The sequence below is a fragment of the Euphorbia lathyris genome, chromosome 5 (assembly GCF_963576675.1).
Source record: "Euphorbia lathyris chromosome 5, ddEupLath1.1, whole genome shotgun sequence".
NCBI lineage: Eukaryota > Viridiplantae > Streptophyta > Magnoliopsida > Malpighiales > Euphorbiaceae > Euphorbia > Euphorbia lathyris.
Genome location: NC_088914.1, coordinates 17,340,852 through 17,362,280, shown reverse-complemented (window position 1 = coordinate 17,362,280; position 21,429 = coordinate 17,340,852). Strand labels below are relative to the sequence as shown.

General features: G+C 32.1%; 1 protein-coding gene across 1 annotated transcript; it reads left to right on the top strand.

The window, feature by feature from the left end:
• The first annotated feature begins 2,256 nt into the window (after positions 1–2,256).
• On the top strand, positions 2,257–18,596 carry LOC136231314 (protein DETOXIFICATION 29-like). Its single transcript, XM_066020660.1, has 8 exons — positions 2,257–2,619; positions 2,721–3,262; positions 6,850–6,936; positions 16,547–16,603; positions 16,729–16,967; positions 17,421–17,539; positions 17,692–17,778; positions 18,197–18,596. The coding sequence occupies exons 1-8, from the start codon at positions 2,287–2,289 to the stop codon at positions 18,281–18,283; spliced, it is 1,551 nt and encodes a 516-aa protein (XP_065876732.1). The 5' UTR covers positions 2,257–2,286; the 3' UTR covers positions 18,284–18,596.
• Positions 18,597–21,429: the final 2,833 nt, after the last annotated feature.

Here is a 21,429-nt window from a genome sequence, read left to right as displayed (position 1 = left end):
AGTTTGGTATCAGAGCTATAGGTTAAATTCTTCGGATCTAAGGTTAATAGTAATTGAGGAATATCGATATTTGGTAATACCTAAAAAATAATCGATAGTAATTGAGGAATATGAAGATTTGGTGATAGCTAAGAAATAATCGATAGTAATTGAGGAATATGGATATTTGGTGAAAGCTAAGAAATAATTTGGAATTTTTTGAGGATTGAGTAACTACCTAATGAGGGGTAGAAATGAGATTTGATGGTTAGTAACATATTGGGTGTATGAAAATTAGCAAATTATTTGATATTTGGTGATATGGGTTATGAGTAAGTCATAACTTTGAGCTAGAGATAGAGAGAATTGTCTATATAGGTGCTGCTGGAAAATCAGATTCGTACCTGAATCTTGTGATGCATTTTTAGACCAGATATAGGCCGAATCTGTCATGGAGTCCTAAATGAAAGTTCTTTATTATTATCTTACGTTTCCAGGGGTTTTTGAATCGCCTTAATCGGACTCCGTATGAAAAAGTTATGCTGGAAAGCCATTTTAGCTTTAAACCAGAAGTTGGTTTTTGTTTGATTTTTCTCCTTAGTATGACTTGGAATTGATATTTGAGAGTTTAATAGTTAGCTTAAAAATATATGTATCTTACATATATACATATATGTTTTTGGTTTCAATGTATATATATATTGAATAAAATGAATTTGATGATTTCTTAAGAATTGTTCTTGGATTGAGAAATCCGTTGCGGTTATTGTTGTTATTATTTTGGATTGAAGTCCAAATATGATTTTTTTTATGAGTTGTGATATTTCGGAAGATTAAATGGTTTTGTCCATCTAGGATTGCCCGGGTAGGAGTTGTATTTGTAAGACCATATCTAATGGCGATATGGCCAAAGTGCATGGCTGGTAGTCCTAACTGTTAGGCAATGAACGAGATATAAATGAGATATCTCGATATTGTTATGATTGATGTTATGATCTACACGGGTGAAATTTGAGGATGGATACACATACACAAATTTTATTTTATGAACTTAAGTTTTGAGAATATTTTATAAGGTTTTGATGATTATATTATAAACTTAAGTTTTGAGTATATTTTATAAGGTTTTGATTAAATCCCTTTATAAATGTATATATGTAGCTATGTTAAGTAAAGTTGGTTTTTATAGCTGATAGTTTCTTACTGAGATTTTTGTCTCACGTTTTTAAATGTTTTAATGTTTTTAGGTGAGAAAGTACATGATATAGAGAAGGTTATCGACCGGTTAGGCGAGGTTTGAAAGTTGGCTGCTTATTGTTAGAATTATGGTTAGAACTTTGGTATTTCAATTGTAATATAATGATATTTGGTTAAATTGGAGACTCCTAAGTATTGATTATGATCTTTCTATTTCACGCCCGATGCCGATTGAGGTCGTTTAAGGTCGGGTGTGACAAAATGAACAATAAACTAATTGAGAAAGCTCCTAAAATGAGCTTTTTGGAAGCAATAAACTCTTTCAAACTTTTATTCACCAGACACTACTATTGGAGGGCTTAATAGAAATTCAATAGCATCATCATAATCTTCAACTTTTGTTGTTGCAACTTATATTAATATAAGTGCTAGTACTGGAATTCATGAGATAAGAACCACATTTGAGACTATACATGAGTGCTTTAATGGCTTCTATAGCAGTTTTATAACACGTCTAGAGCAAATAAATGATCGACAAGAGCGATTGCTTGAAGGTATACACTTGTATTGTTAATGCAAATTAGATGAGAGAGTTATGAGAGAGATTGGCAGATTTAGAGATACAAATGGGCCTATCTATTAGCCAATTTCAAATTATTATCAATTGACTTCAGACGAGTGTAGAGAGAAGCGCAGCTCTAAGTCAAATTATTTTGACTTGAATTATTTGGGACATGTAAGTTATTTCTTTCTCAACTGAATAATTAATTAATTACATTTTACGCAAATTAAAAATACTATCTAAACATTTTATACAAATTGAAAAAGCTATTGAAACACTTTGAAAATTCACCAAACCCAAGTTTTGTTTGGATAAATTAAAAATTCAAATGATGAATTAAGATTTTAAGAAGGAAAAACGTCCAATATCTCATTTTAACAAATCAATGACCAAATAGTTGTCCTTTTTCTCCTTTTACATATTTCTTTTTTGGATAAACGTTTAAAAAATGATATTATTCATTCTTGGTTGGTTGGCATATTAATGGTACCTGAAACCATATATATTTATATATATATTAGAAGCAAAGAGCAATAGTCAAGGTTCACATGGAGGATTCGAGGCAACCGCTTCTCTCTCAAGAAGGAGAACACCAAAACGGAAACCGCACACCTACAGTAAACACTTCAAATTCCTTCTCCACCTTTGTCGCCGGCGCCGATGACATCCCCACCATCAACGGCCCTCGTGATTTCTTTCGAGAATTCGCCAAAGAGTCAAAGAAACTATGGTTCCTGGCTGGCCCATCGATCTTCACCAGAATCTGTCAATACTCCCTCGGCGCCGTCACTCAAACTTTCGCCGGCCAAGTCGGAACTCTAGAACTCGCCGCCGTCTCCGTCGAGAACTCGGTCGTCGCGGGCTTTACGTTTGGTATCATGGTACGTACAATCAAAAACCCCTAAAACTCGATTTAATTTGAACTATTTTCCATTGATTAAAAAAAAAACGAAAAAACTAATGTTGAACGATGGATCGACAGCTTGGAATGGGAAGCGCGCTCGAAACTCTCTGCGGGCAAGCATTTGGCGCAGGTCAAATCGACATGTTAGGAGTTTATTTGCAGAGATCTTGGGTGATTCTCGGTACCACAGCTTCGTTTCTTTGTCTTCTCTATGTCTTTTCAACAAACATCTTGAAGGCAATCGGGCAAACTGAAGCTATATCATCGGCGGCGGGATTATTCGCTCTATACATGATACCTCAGTTATTTGCTTACGCTATGAACTTTCCGATGGCGAAATTCTTGCAGTCACAAAGCAAAATAATGGTAATGGCGGCAATTGCAGGATCGGCGCTTGTATTACATGTGATATTCAGTTGGCTGTTTATGCTGAAACTGGGGTGGGGATTGGCGGGTGCTGCGGCGGTATTAAACGCAGCGTGGTGGTTCATTGATATATGTCAATTCATTTACATTACAAGTGGTACCTGTGGTAGAGCTTGGAATGGATTTTCAATGAAAGCTTTTCAAAATCTGTGGGGTTTCGTACGGTTGTCTCTCGCCTCTGCTGTTATGATTTGGTGAGTTTTCCTTCTCGCTTTTACCTTTTTACTTACTAAAGTTTGAATTATTTTTCTTCACTTATTTAACTATTGTTTTGATGATATATTTGGAAGTAGTAGGTGAGGATAAGCATAACTAATTTGTTTTGAGCTGTAATGGAAAAGTATAATAATTAAGAGCAGATAAAATTAATTTTGATTAATTTTCTTTACACTCCAGTATTATTCATATGGAACTTGATGACTAAATGAATTGTGGTTCTTCACTGTTAGATCTAGGTTGATCAACAACATGAAATAGAAATTCAAAGCATTCTAAAGTTTCAGTTTAGGTCTAACGATGAATGACCACAATTCATTTAGTCATCAGATTCTATATGAACACTGTTTATACTCCAAATTGGAGGGAGGGGAATTATCACGATGGTCCATTTTTTAAATAATTGCCAGGCTCACTTATTTTATTACATGGAGCCACTCAAGTAAAGTGTTATTTTTTTTTTTTTTTTTGAAGGAGCAAAGTGTTATCATTAGTTACTCTAAGTTTTAAGTAGGTTATCACTAAAAACTATGATAAGATAGAATAAAAATTTCGCACTTTAAGCTGAGAAAAGGTTAAATTTGGTCATTTTGTATTTTGGATATTGACCTAAATGCGGTTAGGGTAGTCAAAATTGACTATAGCGAAGTTATAATTTGATTCTATTATTTATGGGTAAATTACATCCATGAACATTGAACTTTATTTATTTTAATATTATAATCACTGAACTTAAATTATTAACGGTATAGCCATTAAATTTTATATCTTTTAATATTGGCGGCCACTCAACTTTAACTAACTCCTCAAAATGATAGTTAACGACCTCAAAATGAAAATATTCAAGAATTAAAATTGTTCAGAACGATATTTATAATGAAACCACAATTTTTATTTTGTAAAATCACATTTTTTTAGCTTTCTTTCTTTTAAAATTCACTCTCTTTCCTAACCAAACAACACTTAAATGACCTCAAAACGAAATTTTTTAAGAATTAATGTTCCTTAAAATATCATTAACTCTTTGAATATTTTATTTTGAGACCGTCAATGGTCATTTTGAGACGTTGAATGGCCACCAGTGTTAAAAAGTGTAAAGTTCAGTGATCATACTGTTAAAAATTGAAGTTCAGTGGCCACAATGTTAAATGGGTAAAGTTCAATGATCATGGGTGTAATTTACCTACGACTCAGTGGCTAGAAAGAATGTTTGGGTCAATTGATTCTGAAATATATTTTAAAAAGAAATTATATATCTATAAAATTGTAGACCTTTTAGACCCTGGTTATAGATTTTGTAGTATTTTACTTAATTAAATTGCATTATCTTTTTTTTTTTAATATATATATAAAAAAACTTTTATTTTTATGGCGACTCAAATTTTTCTGTGGTAAAAAAGAAAAAAACTCTTCTCTAATTTAAAGATCTTAGGGCTTAATACAATGTTTCCTGAATTTATCCAAAAAGCTTTATTGACTCTTTCAATTTTTAAAGTGTCTGATAGTCTCATCAATTTGCATAAAATGCAATCAATAAATCATTCGGTTGCAAAAAAATAAAAATAAATTATATGTGAAAAATGTATTGTCCACATCTTAAAATGTTATTACACAATTCAGAGAATATATATATATATATATATATATATATATATATATATATATATATATTTTAAAAGTTATGCGCAATGTACTTACATTAAACAAAGGAATATTACATTAAAGAGAAAGAAAAATTCTCAACCCACCCCACCCAATTCAGAAAATATATTAAAACATATTAAAAATGAAATTCTTATTTGATCAACTGTAAAACTTAACTTCTCTAATATTAGAATCGGATATTCCGACCTTTGTTGTTTTCTTTTAAAAAGGTTGTTTTACTTTTCTAAGATTCGTGCAACACACGTTTCTCAAGTAACCTTTTTTTTTTTACAATCTAGTGATTAATCGATTACATTTTATGCAAATTGAAAAGGCTATTTGAACATTTAATATAAATTAAAAGGACTATTGAACATTTTAAAAATTTAGGAACCTTTTTTTTTTTTTTTTGAATAAATTAACAAGGGGTATTAAGATTTTAAGAAGCAAAAACATCCAATACGGTCATTTTAACAAATCAATGACTAAATAGTTGTCCTTTTTCTCCTTTTAGATATTTTTTTAATTAGGATCTGGAGTTTTTTGCATGTGTGTGAATGACTGGTCGTTAAAAAAAAAACCTAGCAGTCATTCACACACATGACTGGTGGTTGATAAAAGTTGATTTTACAAAATCTTCCTCAAACCTTTTTTTCCAAGAATGACGGATGGTACCTTATTTAGATATTTGTAGAAAATCCATTATCTCGCCGTCAATTTCCTTTTTGGAAAACAAAAATAAATTTGTGGTTCGATCCATTTTATATTTTTTATCCATAAAAAGATAGTTAACAAAATAATTATTATTATAACTATAATTGAAAAAGTTAGTCTTTAAGTTGACTTTAATAATGTGTAATGTGGACTTGCTCATCGTGATGATGTGGCACCTATTGTTAAAAAAGTTCTTTTTGTTACGGCTTAATACATCATTTATTTCCTGAATTTATCTAAAAAACTTGATTTTCTAAACTTTTAAAGTATTTTGATAACCCTCTAACTTGCATAAAATATTCACCTCCTGAATTTATATAAAATATAATCAATTAATCACTCGGTTATAAAAAAATAAGTTAAATGTGGAAGATATATTGCACGGGTCTTAGAATATTATTACATAGTTCATAAAATAGATTAATATTTTAAAATGAAAAAATTAACACATTAAATTTGCTTAGAACCATATTTTCTATGAACCACGTTTTTATTTTTCAAATTATAATTTTTCGTATTGTTTTCCCTAAACAATACTACTTTAATAAATGACTTTAAAATAATAAAAAAAATCAAAAATTAAGATGGTTTAGAATATGTTTTTCTTAGTCCCAATTTCTATAAAAAAAAATATGTTTTTCTTAGCTTTACAATATAAAGTTACATGCTACTAAAGTGGTCAAAGTACATAACTCATAGTTGAAGGGCCATGAATATAATTTATTTGTTTTTTTAGTAAAGAGCAATTTGTCATCCTAAAATTTATTCAATTATTGACTTTAGCTCATATATTGACTATAGAGTTAGACATAAACAAAATTAAAATTAAAGAATTATAAAATTATTTATAAAAAATATAAAGACTAATTAGTATAATATGTAAAAAAGTAAAATAATTATATATAAATTAATAAATAATTTATATAAAATAATGCATAATTTATAAAGTAATAAATAATTTATTAGTTATTTAATATAATAGTGCAACATAACATCAAAATTAATGCATGCATGGTTTTTTATTGAAAAAAACATTAAATTAGTTTCTTTTAGTATTATTACTATTATATATTTTAAATTGATTAGTTGGACTGGCATCATATTCGCATGTTTTTTTTTCCTTTTAATATAAAAATATTCACATGTTAGTTAGTTAAGCAGTCAGAATTATATAAATTGAAAATGAATAAATAAAATATGTTTGCAGCTTAGAAGTATGGTACTTTATGGCGTTAATACTTTTTGCTGGATATTTAAAGAATGCTGAAGTTTCAGTGGCTGCTTTGTCCATATGGTGAGTGAATCTGATCCTCTTTTTCATACTCATTATATATACATATTTTACATTAATTAAATACCTAATTTTTTTTATATATAAAAATGCCATACATCCCATTAAAGCACAAAGTACAAATACTTTACGATAAAACCTTCCACTCATACAAGCTACAACCAGTATAAGATCTACAAATGGGAAAAAAATAGACTTCAAAGAGCAATAAAAGACCACAAAGAGCAATAAAAACCATAAAAGTTACAAATACAACAAAAATAGAAATCATATACTACTCGTAAGTCGAATCCCATTAAAAAACAGCTATAATCCATTCTTCATCATTTAGTCTCTTCCGGACATTCGGATTTGAGTCATTTTTTTTGCAACTACGCAGATAGATCTGTGGACAAGATGAACATTTTCCGCTCTTGCTAAGTCCGAAAAAAAGAATAAAAAGATAAAAATATAGCTAACATGTGTAGATTTGACGAAAAAGAAAATCGAGAAAGTATATAGACTTCAAACTAACAAGAATATGTAAATCTGAAGCTAAAAAAAACAAAGACTAAAACATAAATGGAAGGAGTCCTCTAAGGGGGTGTTTGGTTCAAACTTCGGAATCGGAATTGGAATCGGAATCGGAATGTTACGGAATCAGAATTGGGATGACTAAAGAAAAGGAAATATCTGCTATTCTCATATATTCAGATTAAAGGCAAAATAGGTACACTTTAGGTATTTATATACAAAAAGTAAAGTTAACTAATGCACTAACAACTCATAACCTATTTACAACAACCTCTAACTAATTATGATGACTAAGCATAGTGTCTATAGTACCTTAGGATGGAACTTCATCTCGCAATACTTGTATTTCAACACTCCCCCTACAAGATGAAGGCATTCTTACTTTAACTATTCCCATTTTTACTATGGAAGGCAACATTGCACTGTGACTTAAACTCTTTGTAAAGATATCTGCCAACTAATATGACGAATATACATGAGGAGTAATCAGAAAACCTGATGTGATATGATCACGCACGATATGGCAATCAATTTCCACGTGCTTTATTTTTTCATGGAAGACGGGATTTTTGCCAATAGCGATGGCGGAAGTATTGTCACAATAAAGGGGAATGGGTTTAGGACTGGTAAACCCAAACTCTTCAAGCAAAAAATTAATCCATTTTACCTCACAACTGGTTTGGGACATGCTTCGGTATTCTGCCTCGGCAAAGGACTTGCTCACTACATCTTGTTTTTTTTGTCTTCCAAGAGATGAGAGAACGCCCCAAAAACACGCAATATCATGTCAAGGATCGACGTGTTGCTTTGCACGTACCCCAGTCCGCATCACAATAGGCAGAGATTTGCAAATCGTCTTGCAAAGGATAAAAAATACTGCAATCAATGGTGCCTTTTAGATACCGTAAAACATGATGAGCTGCCTGTAAATGGTGTTTGCCAGGATGTTGCATATACTGGCTTAATTGCTGACTGGCATAAGTGACATCAGGTCGTGTGAACCCGAGATAAAGGAGTCGTCCAACAATCCGTCTGTAAGTTTCAGGTTGCGACAACAATTCGCCTGGGTCAGTTAAAACTATCCCATAAGACATTGGAGTAGCCACTGGATTAGCATTATCTAAATCAGCATCTGATAGAATATCTTTGATATATTTAGTCTGTGAAAGAAGAGTTCCATCAGCAGACCTGGTAACTTCAATACCCAAAAAATACTTGACAGCTCCCATATCTTTTATAGTAAACAAGCCATGTAAATATTCTTTTACTTCAGCAACATGAATTTCTTGAGGACTAGTTATCAAAATGTCATCAACATAGATAACTAGAAAAATTGAACTTGTTTTGGTGTGACCGAGAAAAACCAAAATCAATTAACTTATGTAAAATTTCCTTATGCCATTGTCTACCCGCCTGTTTGAGTCCGTATAGAGACTTGACAAGTTTACAAACTTTTCCAGCAGGACACTTAGTATATCTGTCTGGTGGTGCCAAATATAAATCTTCCTCCAAATAACCATGTAAATAGGCGTTATTTACATCTATTTGGTGAAGAGGCCACCCTTTAGCAGAAGCAATCACAATCATTAGACGAACTGTGACATTTTTAGCAATCGGACTGAAAGATTCATGGTAATCAATACCTTGTAATTGATTATACCCTTTTGCCACAAACCGAGCCTTAAAACGTTCCACTTCTCCATTTGGCTTGCGCTTGATTTTATATACCCATCTAGAACGGATACATCTTTTCCCTTGTGGCAGATCAACACATGACCAGGTTGCATTCTGTTCCAAAGCAAGAAGTTCAACATCCATGGCTTGAACCCATCTCGGATCAGTACAAGCCTCCTGATAATCCTTTGGCTCTTTATCATTGGAGACATTAGAAACAAAGTGAGATGATCAGGGCTAAAAATAGAAATTTCAGGTATCTCATGTGTGTTGGGAGAAAAAGTGCAGCAAACAAAATCGTCCAACCACTTCGGGTTTTTTGAGACTCTTTTAAGGGGAATATGGCTGGGATGTAGAGAAGAGGGAGGTAATGTTGTGTTTTGTGAAGTTGTTATTAAGGTAGAAGAAGTAGATGGGGAATTTTGAGTGGGAAGAGATGGTTTTGTAATTTGGAGAGAAACATCAGCAGGTAACACATTTGTGTTCTTATCAATGTTTAAGTGTGTGGCAAAAGGAAAAACATTGTCATGAAAGTGGACGTCTCGAGACACAAGAGTCTTTTGAGTATGCAAATCCATAACTAAAAAACCTTTTTGACTAGGGGAGAACCCAAGATATATGGCTTTATGAGCTTTGGAGTCTAGTTTATCTTTAGGTGGTTGCACATGTGTGTAAAAACAAAGACATCCAAAAGAGTGAAACTGTTCATAAACAGGATGTTTATCATGTAACCTTTCAAAAGGAGTTTGCCACTGTAAAACTGGCGTAGGAAGGACGTTTATTACTGTTGCAGCAAGTAAAATAACTTCTCCCCAATAATCTGCTGTTAACCCTGCTTGGAATAAAAAAGCTCTTGCAACATTCAATAATTGTCGGTGTTTACGCTCAACAATTCCGTTTTGTTGAGGCGCATAAACACATGTCTGTTGATGAATAAGTCCTCTTTCTTGAAAAAAACAGTACATTTAAAATTCAGAAACTCTGTCCCGTTGTCACTGCGGACAACTTTAATTCTACTGTTGAACTGGTTTTCAACCATAGTACAGAACACAATGACAGCATTTGGTACCTGTGATTTTTGTTGTAGCAAAATAACCCAAGTAGACCTTGTAAAATCATCTACAATAGTTAAGAAATAATTGGCCCCAGTACGAGAAGGAATTTTATAAGGTCCCCAAAGATCAAAATGTAACAGTTGCAATTTACAAGTAGTTGTAATTGTGCTAGTTGGAAATGACAGCCTGTGTTGTTTTGCACTTGGGCAAACTTCACACTCAGTACTTGTATGTTTTACAATGATATTTGGAATATGTGCTAAAACTTTATCTGAAACATGTCCTAGGCATATATGCCACAGATCAGGACTAGAAAGTGTAGCTTTTACAGAAAAACTAGCATGAGTACCTATGTCTCTTGCTTGTAAAGCTAAATTTATTTCAGAAATAGAAAAAGACTTGTCACTCAATCGATATAAGCCAGCTGCTCCCCATCCCACAGCAATGACCTTATTAGTTCTCAAATCCTGCAGATAACAGTAATCATGATAAAAGATCACTATAATCTGTGACTGTTTTAAGAGTTGGCTAACAGGTAAAAGGTTATGTTTGAAAGAGGGGATATGTAGTACATCATCCAGTACTAGTTGTGTGGCTATAATAACCTGACCAATGTGTTCAACAACCTAGCTATTTCCATCAGGCAGCAATACGGGTTTTCTATTTGGGACAACTCGAAATTTTATGAATAAAGGTAAATGTGGACTCATGTGGTTGGTTGCACCATTATCTATAATCCAAGAAGTACAATAAGATGCAAATAAGAGATTAGAGGAGGATGCATTACCAGAGAAGCCTGCAAAAGCAGAAAAATCTGGTGCAGCAGCAGATTGTATTGTTTTTCCCTTCAATAGTTTGTACACTTCCTGTATCATATGGCCCATTTGTTTAGTATCGAGTTGTTAGGAATTTATAGAATAAACGATCACAATACCAAATTCCTCTTCCAGGACACAACGACAAAACGCGAAAATAAACACGGAATATAGAAATGAACAAACAAGAAAGAACACAAGAATTTTACAAGGTTCACCACCAAATCAGTGGCTAATCCTTGGAGCTACTGCAAGAAGCCCTTTGCATTATAGGAGAATGGAGTACAAGTATTACAACACTCAATCACTCACTCACAACCCAAAACCCAAGTACACCCTACTTAGTTTTGATCACACACAATTTACACAGGTGTGCAGAGTGAGAATTCCTGCAATACTTCTAAGCAAACACTCACAGCCCTTTTTACAACTCTCCTCTCTTAATTCTCCAGAAATATGGAGCCTCTATTTATAGGAAACAAAGAACCCTAAAAATAGAATGTGATGCTTCGTAATCTCCATCTTCAATTAATGTGTTGTAGAGATCAAGACAACCTTTTAAATTCTTGACTAGGTTCAAAGCATAATCCTCCATCTCCTGGATAATAAATGCTTCATTTATTATGCATATAAAAACATACATGCACCTATTTCCAACACGAGTTGTTCTTCAATCCCTTCTTCATCAGATCTAGCTTCTAATGGTGTAGATTGGTCATTAGCTGCCATATTTGCTTTAGAAACAGACTTGTTTTGAGAATTAGAGCCAGAATTAGCAGATCTTCCCCTGCCTCTGCCTCCTTTCTTAGGGTCTTTGAACCAATCTGGATAACCTATTAGCTTAAAACATTCAGTTTTAACATGTCCTCCCTTCCTACAGTAATTACAGAATTTGTCTTTTTTTTTCTGTATCAATGCCTTTGCCCCGTTCATGTGTATTATAAGATGTATTTGAGTAATTGGCTATCTCCAAATGTGGTTCAATAGCTAATTCCTTCTGCTTCTCTATCTTTAAGGCCATTGAAAAAACTTTATTCACAGTTGGCAAGGGATCCATTAAAAGGATTTGGTTAATAACATGCTCATATCCATCATGTAAGCCAGTAAGAAATTGCATTAACCTATCTTCATCTTTCAAATCAACTAGACGTTTGAAAGCCTTACAAACACATTCAGCAGCTACTCCACATTGACACTCAGGTAAAGGACGCAACAAATCTATCTCATCCCAAATTCTCTTCAAAGCAGTAAAATATGAGCAAACAGATAGATTACCTTGGATTGTGGATCCTAATTGTCTTTTAAGACGGAATAACATTGGAGAGTTATTTTCTCCAAACCTTTGCTCTAGTTCTTTCCAGAGTGATTGTGCTGAACTTGCAAAATTGAACGATTCTGCAAAATCTTTATGAATAGTGTTAAGGATCCATTGTATTACCAGACAATCTTACTCTTTCCACTGCTCATATGCCGTAGTATTCTTTGCTGGAGGACTGTTATCTTCTTGAACAAACTTGAGTTTTTTCTTCACCGTTAGGGCTCTTACCATGGCATGCTTCCAGGTAAAATAGTTGTTGTTGTTGAGTTGCAGACTGATAATCGTTGCTCCTGGATTATCAGTATTTGAACAATAGAAAGGAGGATTTGACGCCATTTCAGACTCTGGTTCTTCGATTTCGTGGAATTCCTCTTCAACTTCTCTTTCTAGGTCGTCGATCACTTTTCTTGAATCTAGATTTTCAATTTCAAGATCTGAAGCTCTGGTTTCTTCTTCAAAATCTGTGTCCGTGAAATTAAAATCTGTATTAACATTCAAGGGACTTGATTCCACTACTAACTGTGGATTTTGAGCTTTCTTCTTCCTTCTAGTAACCATGGCTCTGATACCATGTTAGGTTAGAAAAGGAAATATCTGATATTCTCATATATTCAGATTAAAGGTAAAATAGGTACACTTTAGGTATTTATATACAAAAGGTAAAGTTAACTAATGCACTAACAACTCATAACCTATTTACAACAACCTCTAACTAATTATGATGACGAAGCATAGTGTCTATAGTACCTTAGGATGGAACTTCATCTTGCAATACTTGTATTTCAACAATTTTGTTTGGTTTAATTCGGAATCAGAATCCGATTATTTTTAAGAGTGTTTGGTTCAAATTCCGGAATTGAATCAAAATGGAAATCGAAATTGAACAAAATCAAAATTTCTTAAATTTTAATAAATAAAATATAAATAAAGCTACAGAAAAAAATTAATTATAAATAATATACTATATTATAGTATATATAAATTATCTAAAGGACCAACATATTATACATAATACTATATTCTACTATTATATAAATAAATATGAAACCAATAACCAATCCATTACTATATACATGGGTACGTTTTATTTTTTCTATGTTGTACCAAGCAGTTGCAAAACGTGTGCTGCTTTTTTTTTTCTTTTTAAAAAAAAAAAAATTAAATTGGATAAGGGAATGGGAATCATATTTGATTAAAGGAAAAGAGGAGGGAATGGTTGATTCCCATAGTGGGGTGAATGTCATTCCCATTCCTATATTAAAATGGTAAAACCAAACATTAACAAAGGTAATTAACTTTGATCATTCCCATTCCCTATTATAAATATTACAAACCAAACACCTCCTAAGAGGATTTGAATAGAAAAAAAAAAACCTAATTATTACATTAACTTTTTCTTGGAAAAAAAAAGGGCTAAGTGATAAGTTTAAGGGACAAGAAGGGATTAAGCCTAATTTTAATATACATAGAAATTAAAAAGGGAAAATTACAAATCTGGGTCAAATGGGAAGCCTATTTACATATTAAACTCATTTACTAATTCTACTACATATCTAGACTGATTTTGTGTGACTTTCCAAAAATACCCCTGACCTTCCCACTTCCCCTCTATCTCCGCGAATCACCGCTCCCCCCTATCTCCTTGGTTATGCGAAAAGTTGCTCCTGCATTAATGATTTCAAGACTTTTGATCTTCCTTTCTTCCTTTAAATTGCACGAAATCTGCACCATTTCATCAAAATCACAATGAATTTCTCGTTTTCCTCTTTTCATCTATTGATTCTGCAACTTCCGAACCCTAGAAAACGAAGCCATGGTTTTTCATCTTCCTGTTCGTTGCTTGGTTTCTTTCTTCTTGTTACCATCAAAGAAATGGTTTTTCTACGTTATTTCCTTCGTTCTTCCCATGTTATCATATTGTTATTGTCGCTTTTGGGGGTGAAAGGGGCGAAAAATGTAAGTATCTGTTTTTATTTCTGCGTTTTTTCATGAATTCACTTCGCAATCGATGGTTTCGCTAAGCTTTGCGAAGAGAACGAGCCTGGAAAGTGATGATCTACTTCGTGTATTGATGATTTCGCGACGTTCTGCGAAGAGAAAGAGTCTGAAACGTATGGATCTACCTCGCGAATCTATTAGTTCGCGAAGTCTGCGAATAGATCCTCACGTTTCAGACCTCGCAGACTTCGCGAAAGCATCGATATGCGACGTAGATAGTCACATTTCAGACCTCGCAGACTTCGCGAAAAAATCGATATGCGAAGTAAAATCACCTCTTCCCCTGCACATTTACATTCACATGCTTCGCTAATTTTCATTTCGCGAAGCCAAAATCGTCCTTTTTCATAACTAACACGGTTAATTTTTTCTGTAGATGGTTGAATACGTAACATCCCTTTCTGGAAGGCGGCGTACTGGGCTGCAGGGAAGATGATTTTCCTTCCTGTATAGGGATGAACTTCCCCAAGATTGACACATTCACTCCTGAAATGATTCGTTAGGAGAGGTTGTGTCAATCTCGGGGTGCACCATGGGACACGTCCATTCCATGGTGCCAATCTTCAAAGTGGACCTAACTTAATCCGGTGCCAATTTTGAAGCGGATGCGTAATCTTGGTACCGGATTAGTTACTTTCACTTTGAAATTATTAGTTAGTAGAGTTCATTGTGGCAATCTTGTTGTAAATTTTGATAATGTTATGATTTGAATGTTGTTATTGTGGCAATCTTGTTGTAAATTTTGATAATGTTATGATTTTAATGTTCGAATCCGTTGTTGTTTGCCAATTTTTGTTATATACCACTTCGCGTATTAGCTTCAAATCATATCCAGCATTCGCATATGCGAACTAAATTCATAAAGCAAAACAAACTTCAGCTTCGCATATGCGAACTAAATTCATTAAGTAAATCAAAACATTAACTTCGCAGGCTTCGCATATGGGTGAATATGCGAAGTTAGACGGGATGGGGCGAGCTCCGCGTAAATATTGGGGGTATTTTTGGAAAGTCACACAAAATCAGTCTAGATATGTAGTAGAATTAGTAAATGGGTTTAATATGTAAATGGGCTTCCCATTTGACCCAAATTTGTAATTTTCCCAATTAAAAACGCTATCTAATATTGAGATATTTGGTTTAGTGTTAGCTAAATAGTCCTTACAATTGCAGTTGATGTTTACGGTTGCAAGAAGTTATTAGCTGTTTATTATTGACTGATTGATTATTAGCCGTCTATTATTGACTGATTGATTATTAGCTTTTGGTAAAATTGTGATTGTTGCAGGTGCATGTGATCAAGACTGTGTGCTATTACTGTTGTCTAGGGTAAATAATTTATTAGTCCATATATTTTTACCTAACACACTATTTAGTCCTCGTACATTAATAATACACTATTTAGTCCTTAACTTTTGTTCTATTCAATAGTTTAGTTCTTTAAAGATGAATTAAACTGTTTAATAATTCAAATATGTGAAAGACTAAACTGTTGAATAAGATAAAAATTAAGAACTAAATAGTGTATTATTAAAATATGAGGACTAAATAATGTATTAAATAAAAATGTAAGGTCTAATAAATTATTTATCTAGATGTTTAATATGACATAATCAATAAATAATTATAAAAAATAAAAATTATAATACATAAATTAATAAAAATAATCTAAATAACTAAATTAAATTTAAAAATAATTATTTATTAGACGAAGTAAAAAGAGAAATAAAAAGTTTTGTCAATATCAAATAAATACAAATAGTTATTCATGAAAAGCTTAAAAAAATGCTGTTTCTATGAAAAATGCTAAATAATACTGTTACATAAACCTAACCAAATATTATACGTCATGTGATTTAGAGTAAAATGTTAAACACTACCCAAAAAATAAAACAAATACCTTTAATAATTTGCTGTCAGTTTTTAAAATAATAGAAAATCTCACTGTTGGATTTTGATATCCAAATAAAAATAGTATCAAGTCAAAATAGAAAAATACATTCACTTATTATTATATATCACAAATCACGTGCTCTGTAATTTTAATGATCTGTACTTGATCAGTCTCGTGCTGAGTCCAAAAACGACAGGGTTTAAATTCACCTAATACTTTTTAATATTGGAAATCAGGATTTAATTACCAACCTAACGTATATATTAATAAAAAAACACAGGGTTAAGTCCACCTAATACTGATTATTGATGACAAGCAAATTAATTATATTGTTTAAAATATGCAGCATGAACATTTTGGGGTGGACACTCATGGTGGCTTTCGGAATAAATATAGCTATAAGGTTTGTTTAGAATATCGTAACGCAAGTTGTAAAAACTTTATTTTGAATACAGTTTTAGATATAGATGAAATGAGAATAATGTTCTTCTAACCGTTTTAAATGTTCACAACTAAATAATCATGCAGTGTAAGAGTATCAAATGAACTTGGAGCAGGTCACCCAAGAGCAGCAAAATTGTCATTATTAGTGGCAGTTTTATCATCATTTATTATCGGGGTGATGCTTTCAATAATTCTAATCCTGACAAGACACATATATCCATCTCTGTTCTCAAGTGATTCTCAAGTTAAAGATCTAGTGGACCAACTCACACCACTTCTTGCTGCTTGCATTATCATTAACAATATTCAACCTGTTCTTTCTGGTAAATTTTCACTTCTTTACTTTTAACTACGAATATAATATCCATGATAATCGTCGTTATATGCTATTGGAGTAGTCACTTTGACCGACGGTATAAGACGATAAAAAAAAGTAAAGCAAAGTTCAGCGATATAACGCCATAAAAAAAGTAAATGCAAAGTTTAGGGTGCTTTTTTTTTTTGGTTTTGAAGTTCATGGATTATATAAAGAAGTAAGCGTAAAATATATTATATAAGAGTCGAAATGATGACTGACCAAATACGGTTGGCCATGTGAAATATTGTGCATCACATTTCTTTACTAAAGAAACATGATAGTTCCGAGGTTTTACTATAATGGCTCCTCAATTTTTAGGTTTTTATATATGATGACCTTTCAAAAGTGTGATTTACCGGTATTTTTATTTATATATAATTTAAAATTTTGATTTTATTTATATATTTATTTATTTAAGGTATGGCAATTGGTGCGGGATGGCAAGTAGCTGTGGCTTATGTAAACATAGCTTGTTACTATATTTTTGGAGTTCCTTTAGGGCTCATACTGGGTTACAAAGTTGATCTTGGTATCAAGGTATATTTTTTTTTTCTATAACTTTTTTTTTCCAATCTTTTTTAATCCATTATAATTTTCAGGAAAATTTCATTATATTTTCTGATTAATCATATTCTTAAATAAGAAATATTTTTTGGATAATATCCTAACATTCAATCCTATTTCTGTAGGGGATTTGGTTAGGAATGATATCGGGAACTGTAGTGCAGACGATTGCTCTTACTTACATGATATATCAAACAAATTGGAATAAGGAGGTAAACTGTTTTGTATTTTCTTTAAATTTTTTTAAATGATTGAATTCTTTATTTTAGTGATAACAATCAAATTTTCACTTAAGATTAAGATTATTCAGAAAAAATTTTAATTTTTATCTTTACTGTACAAAATAATCCGATTTTGTGAAGTTTCAAACTTACCATAAAAAAGTTTAATTTAAAATTTTTTTAAGTAAACACGATACAAATTAGCGATGAAATTCTTAGGAAAAATAAAAGTAAGTTAGAAATTCTATCATGGTGCCAAAATTAAGTCATTTATATAATAAGAGCAAAATTGAGCTTTTCCATTGATGCTTATTTCTTTATTTAACCAATTTAACCATGAATTATTGAATTTATTCTTTAAAAATAAATTAAACCATTATATATATATATTGATTTTTGTGAAATGCAGGCTTCAATCGCTGAAGATAGGATAAGAAAATGGAGAGGAGAGGACACCAATTCTAAAGACAACGATGACAAAGAAACCTTATCGTAAAAGTGAACAAAATTGTACTACAATTTTTGGCATATTTTTATTTCGCTTAAAGAAGAGACATATTAAATTATATAGTTTTGATTGTTAAATGTATTTCACTCTTCCAATAAAGGAGGGAGGGAAGGAGGGGTAGAGGTAGCAATGAGGCAATATCAGATAGGATATATTCTATATTTTGTCACCTAATACTTACGGAGACGAATTAAAAGCATTTCAATTAAAGGTTTTAGGGAGTTCTCGCCTCATTCCCCTCTATATAAGTCCCCAGGAGTAACATAAAATCTTTGTCCTCATAAAACATGGAATCTCCGTCCTCATAGAAATGATAATTGTTAATTTATAATTTTATTACAGTTTGCACCTGATTCTCAATATATTTATTTAAAAATGCGCTGTTCAAAGAAATTACAACAAACAACACATAATTCAATTGGTTGTTGCCAGCAAAAAAAACAAAAGAAAACAAAAGGAATTGACTATTATCAACAAGCAGTGGTTAATTAAAAAAATTGATTAGCTGGGTCACATCTAAAATATACAGGTTTTTACTAATAAAAATGAGATCTTCATCTATGATCCTAAATGTTGGATCAAAGAGCTTTAAACTTACATTGCTAATAGTATATTGGATATTATATAATAGAATTTCTAATATATACCAATTAATTTATAATTAAACATTTTACTAACATAAAAACCTAATATTTTTATATTCTTCTCAAAGTTTCCAATAATATTCATTAGTGAATTTTAATCCATATAATTTTGAATAGAAACATAATTTTCAAAAACATAATGGTAAATTTAGATTATTAATTTACATTTACCACTAGCATGTAGCTAAATGAATATGTTTATCATGTCATTAATTTATTTTTAGTAAAAGAACAAAATAACATTTATTTGAGTAAAAAGTGGCAGTTAGGGATAAAAATATCATTTAAAAGAGATAGAACAATAAGAGCATCTTCAAGAGACTTTTATTGGAGATGCTCTGTCAAAACCTCTAATTTTAATCCAAACCTCTTTTTTTACCAAACATGACCAATATGACACATTGGATAAATATAGTAGTTGATTCACTATAAGAAAAAAGGGATTTAATGAACCATCATTAAAAATCTAATTCCACCTATTAAAGTCTTTAATAAGCGAAAATTTTTCCCTAGGTAAGTCCTTCTTACTAAAAGTATTAAAAAGTGGAATAATTTTGCTTATTATTAAAAGCTATGGATAATGATTAAAAAAAATACACTCACGAGAAGTATTTATAATGATTAAAAAAATGCTCATTAAAAGTGTTTATAACGATGAAAAATAAAATATTTATAATGATTAAAAATATGAATGATTAAAAATACACTTATTAGAAATATTTATAATGATTAAAATTTAATATTAGTGATGAAACATACTCTCATTATATCTGAATATAATGTCGCGGATCCAATATGAGTGTCATATTAGATCTAAAGGAATTAGGTCTGTGCATAGTCGAGACTAGTGCAAGTGAAAGATTGTTGATGTATTCCTTAGTCCCGAGAAATTGTTTCTCACATTTTATCAATAATAAAAGGCATTTCATTATTCTGTTGTTTACGTGTGCAAATCAACTTAATAGAGTGTCCAAGAATAGGCGTTTGTTCATGTTTGTCAGATGCATGATCTGAGGAGTAAAACCTTGAGTATATAAAAATACTATTCTGAATATCCATAGTCTGTTGTCATTGTAGGAACGATGATAAACTAAAAACTAGTATGTACCTTGGGTGATGATCATATTTTACCGATCATGGACATGAATATCAATCAAGGGCATAAGTACTCAGGGGCGGAGCCAGAGGGGGTGGGGAGGGTCGGCCGACCCTCTGGCCCTACCGAAAAATCCCACATTTAATTTTTTTACACGGTCTAGCCCCATTGATGTTTAGGTCTTGGTTCCGCCACTATAAGTACTCGTAAACATTATGGAGTACTGGATCAATCCGCTAATGGGAACGCTACATGATCGTGGGTCCTAAGCAGGCGCGGAGCCAGCCTAGGGGGGGCTCCGCCCCCCCCCCCCCCCCCCCCGGACGCCAGCTCCACCCTTGAATAGTATGTGTTCATTAGTGGACAGCCCCCCTAGTTTTAATTCATAATGGTGTATTTGTAGTGTTATTATAATATGTTAAGATAGATGGGTTGGTTAAGGCATATCTTTTATTTTAATACAATAGATCAAGGGTTTAAACCCCATAAAGCTCTTTTTATTAAACCTTATTAGTCTTAATTATTTTATTTTGATGTTCTCTTTATCTTCTTAATCCTTTTGATTAATTTTTCTTTTCTAAATCAATTTTTTACTTTTAAAACTCAAAAACTTAATTTTTGAATTAAAGTTTACTTAATAAACATTATAAGAAATTGATCCAAACGATTAAGTTTTAGGAGATTGAGGCCAAAAAAATTTGCCTAGCCCTTATGGGCTGGATTTCGAAAAAATTCAACAACACTACCCGCAAAGGTTAAAATTAGCCCCCCAAATACAAAATCATGGCTCCGCCACTGGTCATAAGTGTATCTCATGTAATACTTATATATGAATCTTTAAACTTGAAAGTATTATGGATCCTAATGAGACACAATATACTTTGATATACGCTTAATAGGCCTGTAAAAGAGTGTCGGACATGGGTACGGTTGGGTTTGCTTTGAAACATGCTGAGGACTATGAGTAAAGTGAGAGAATTGGTACTCTCCTTAACGGAGAACAAATATCAGTAATTACTTGATTAGTGAGACTGATAAGTGTGTGGCCACACCAAAATGAGGTGATAAGAGTTATTATTCATTTGAACTAATCAGTTCAGTTAGACATCATGGAACGTGTGAACACAGAATGAAGGTGATAGTGCTATGCTTTGCGTTGGGCCGCATATCACGAAGCGACCCGAATCCTCAACTTTTAATTAGCATTTTAGTGAGAATTTTTGTTTTTTTGTTTTCTTCCCTTTTCTCGCGAACAAATACTTGATAAACTCATGATGTTTCTCAGGTTCACATGCACCTCATTAATAATAGCTTTGTGAAAAATTTACCTAATTGAGCAAGACATTTTATTTAAGGAAGTTGTGGCTTAACTTGCAAAAAAAATAAAAACGAAG

Coding starts and splice junctions, on each gene's coding strand:
- LOC136231314 (XM_066020660.1), top strand. CDS start 2,287: ATGGAGGATTCGAGGCAACCGCTTCTCTCTCAAGAAGGAGAACACCAA. Junction 16,968..17,420: donor TATTCAACCTGTTCTTTCTG/GTAAATTTTCAC, acceptor TATTTATTTAAG/GTATGGCAATTGGTGCGGGA. Junction 17,540..17,691: donor AAGTTGATCTTGGTATCAAG/GTATATTTTTTT, acceptor CTATTTCTGTAG/GGGATTTGGTTAGGAATGAT.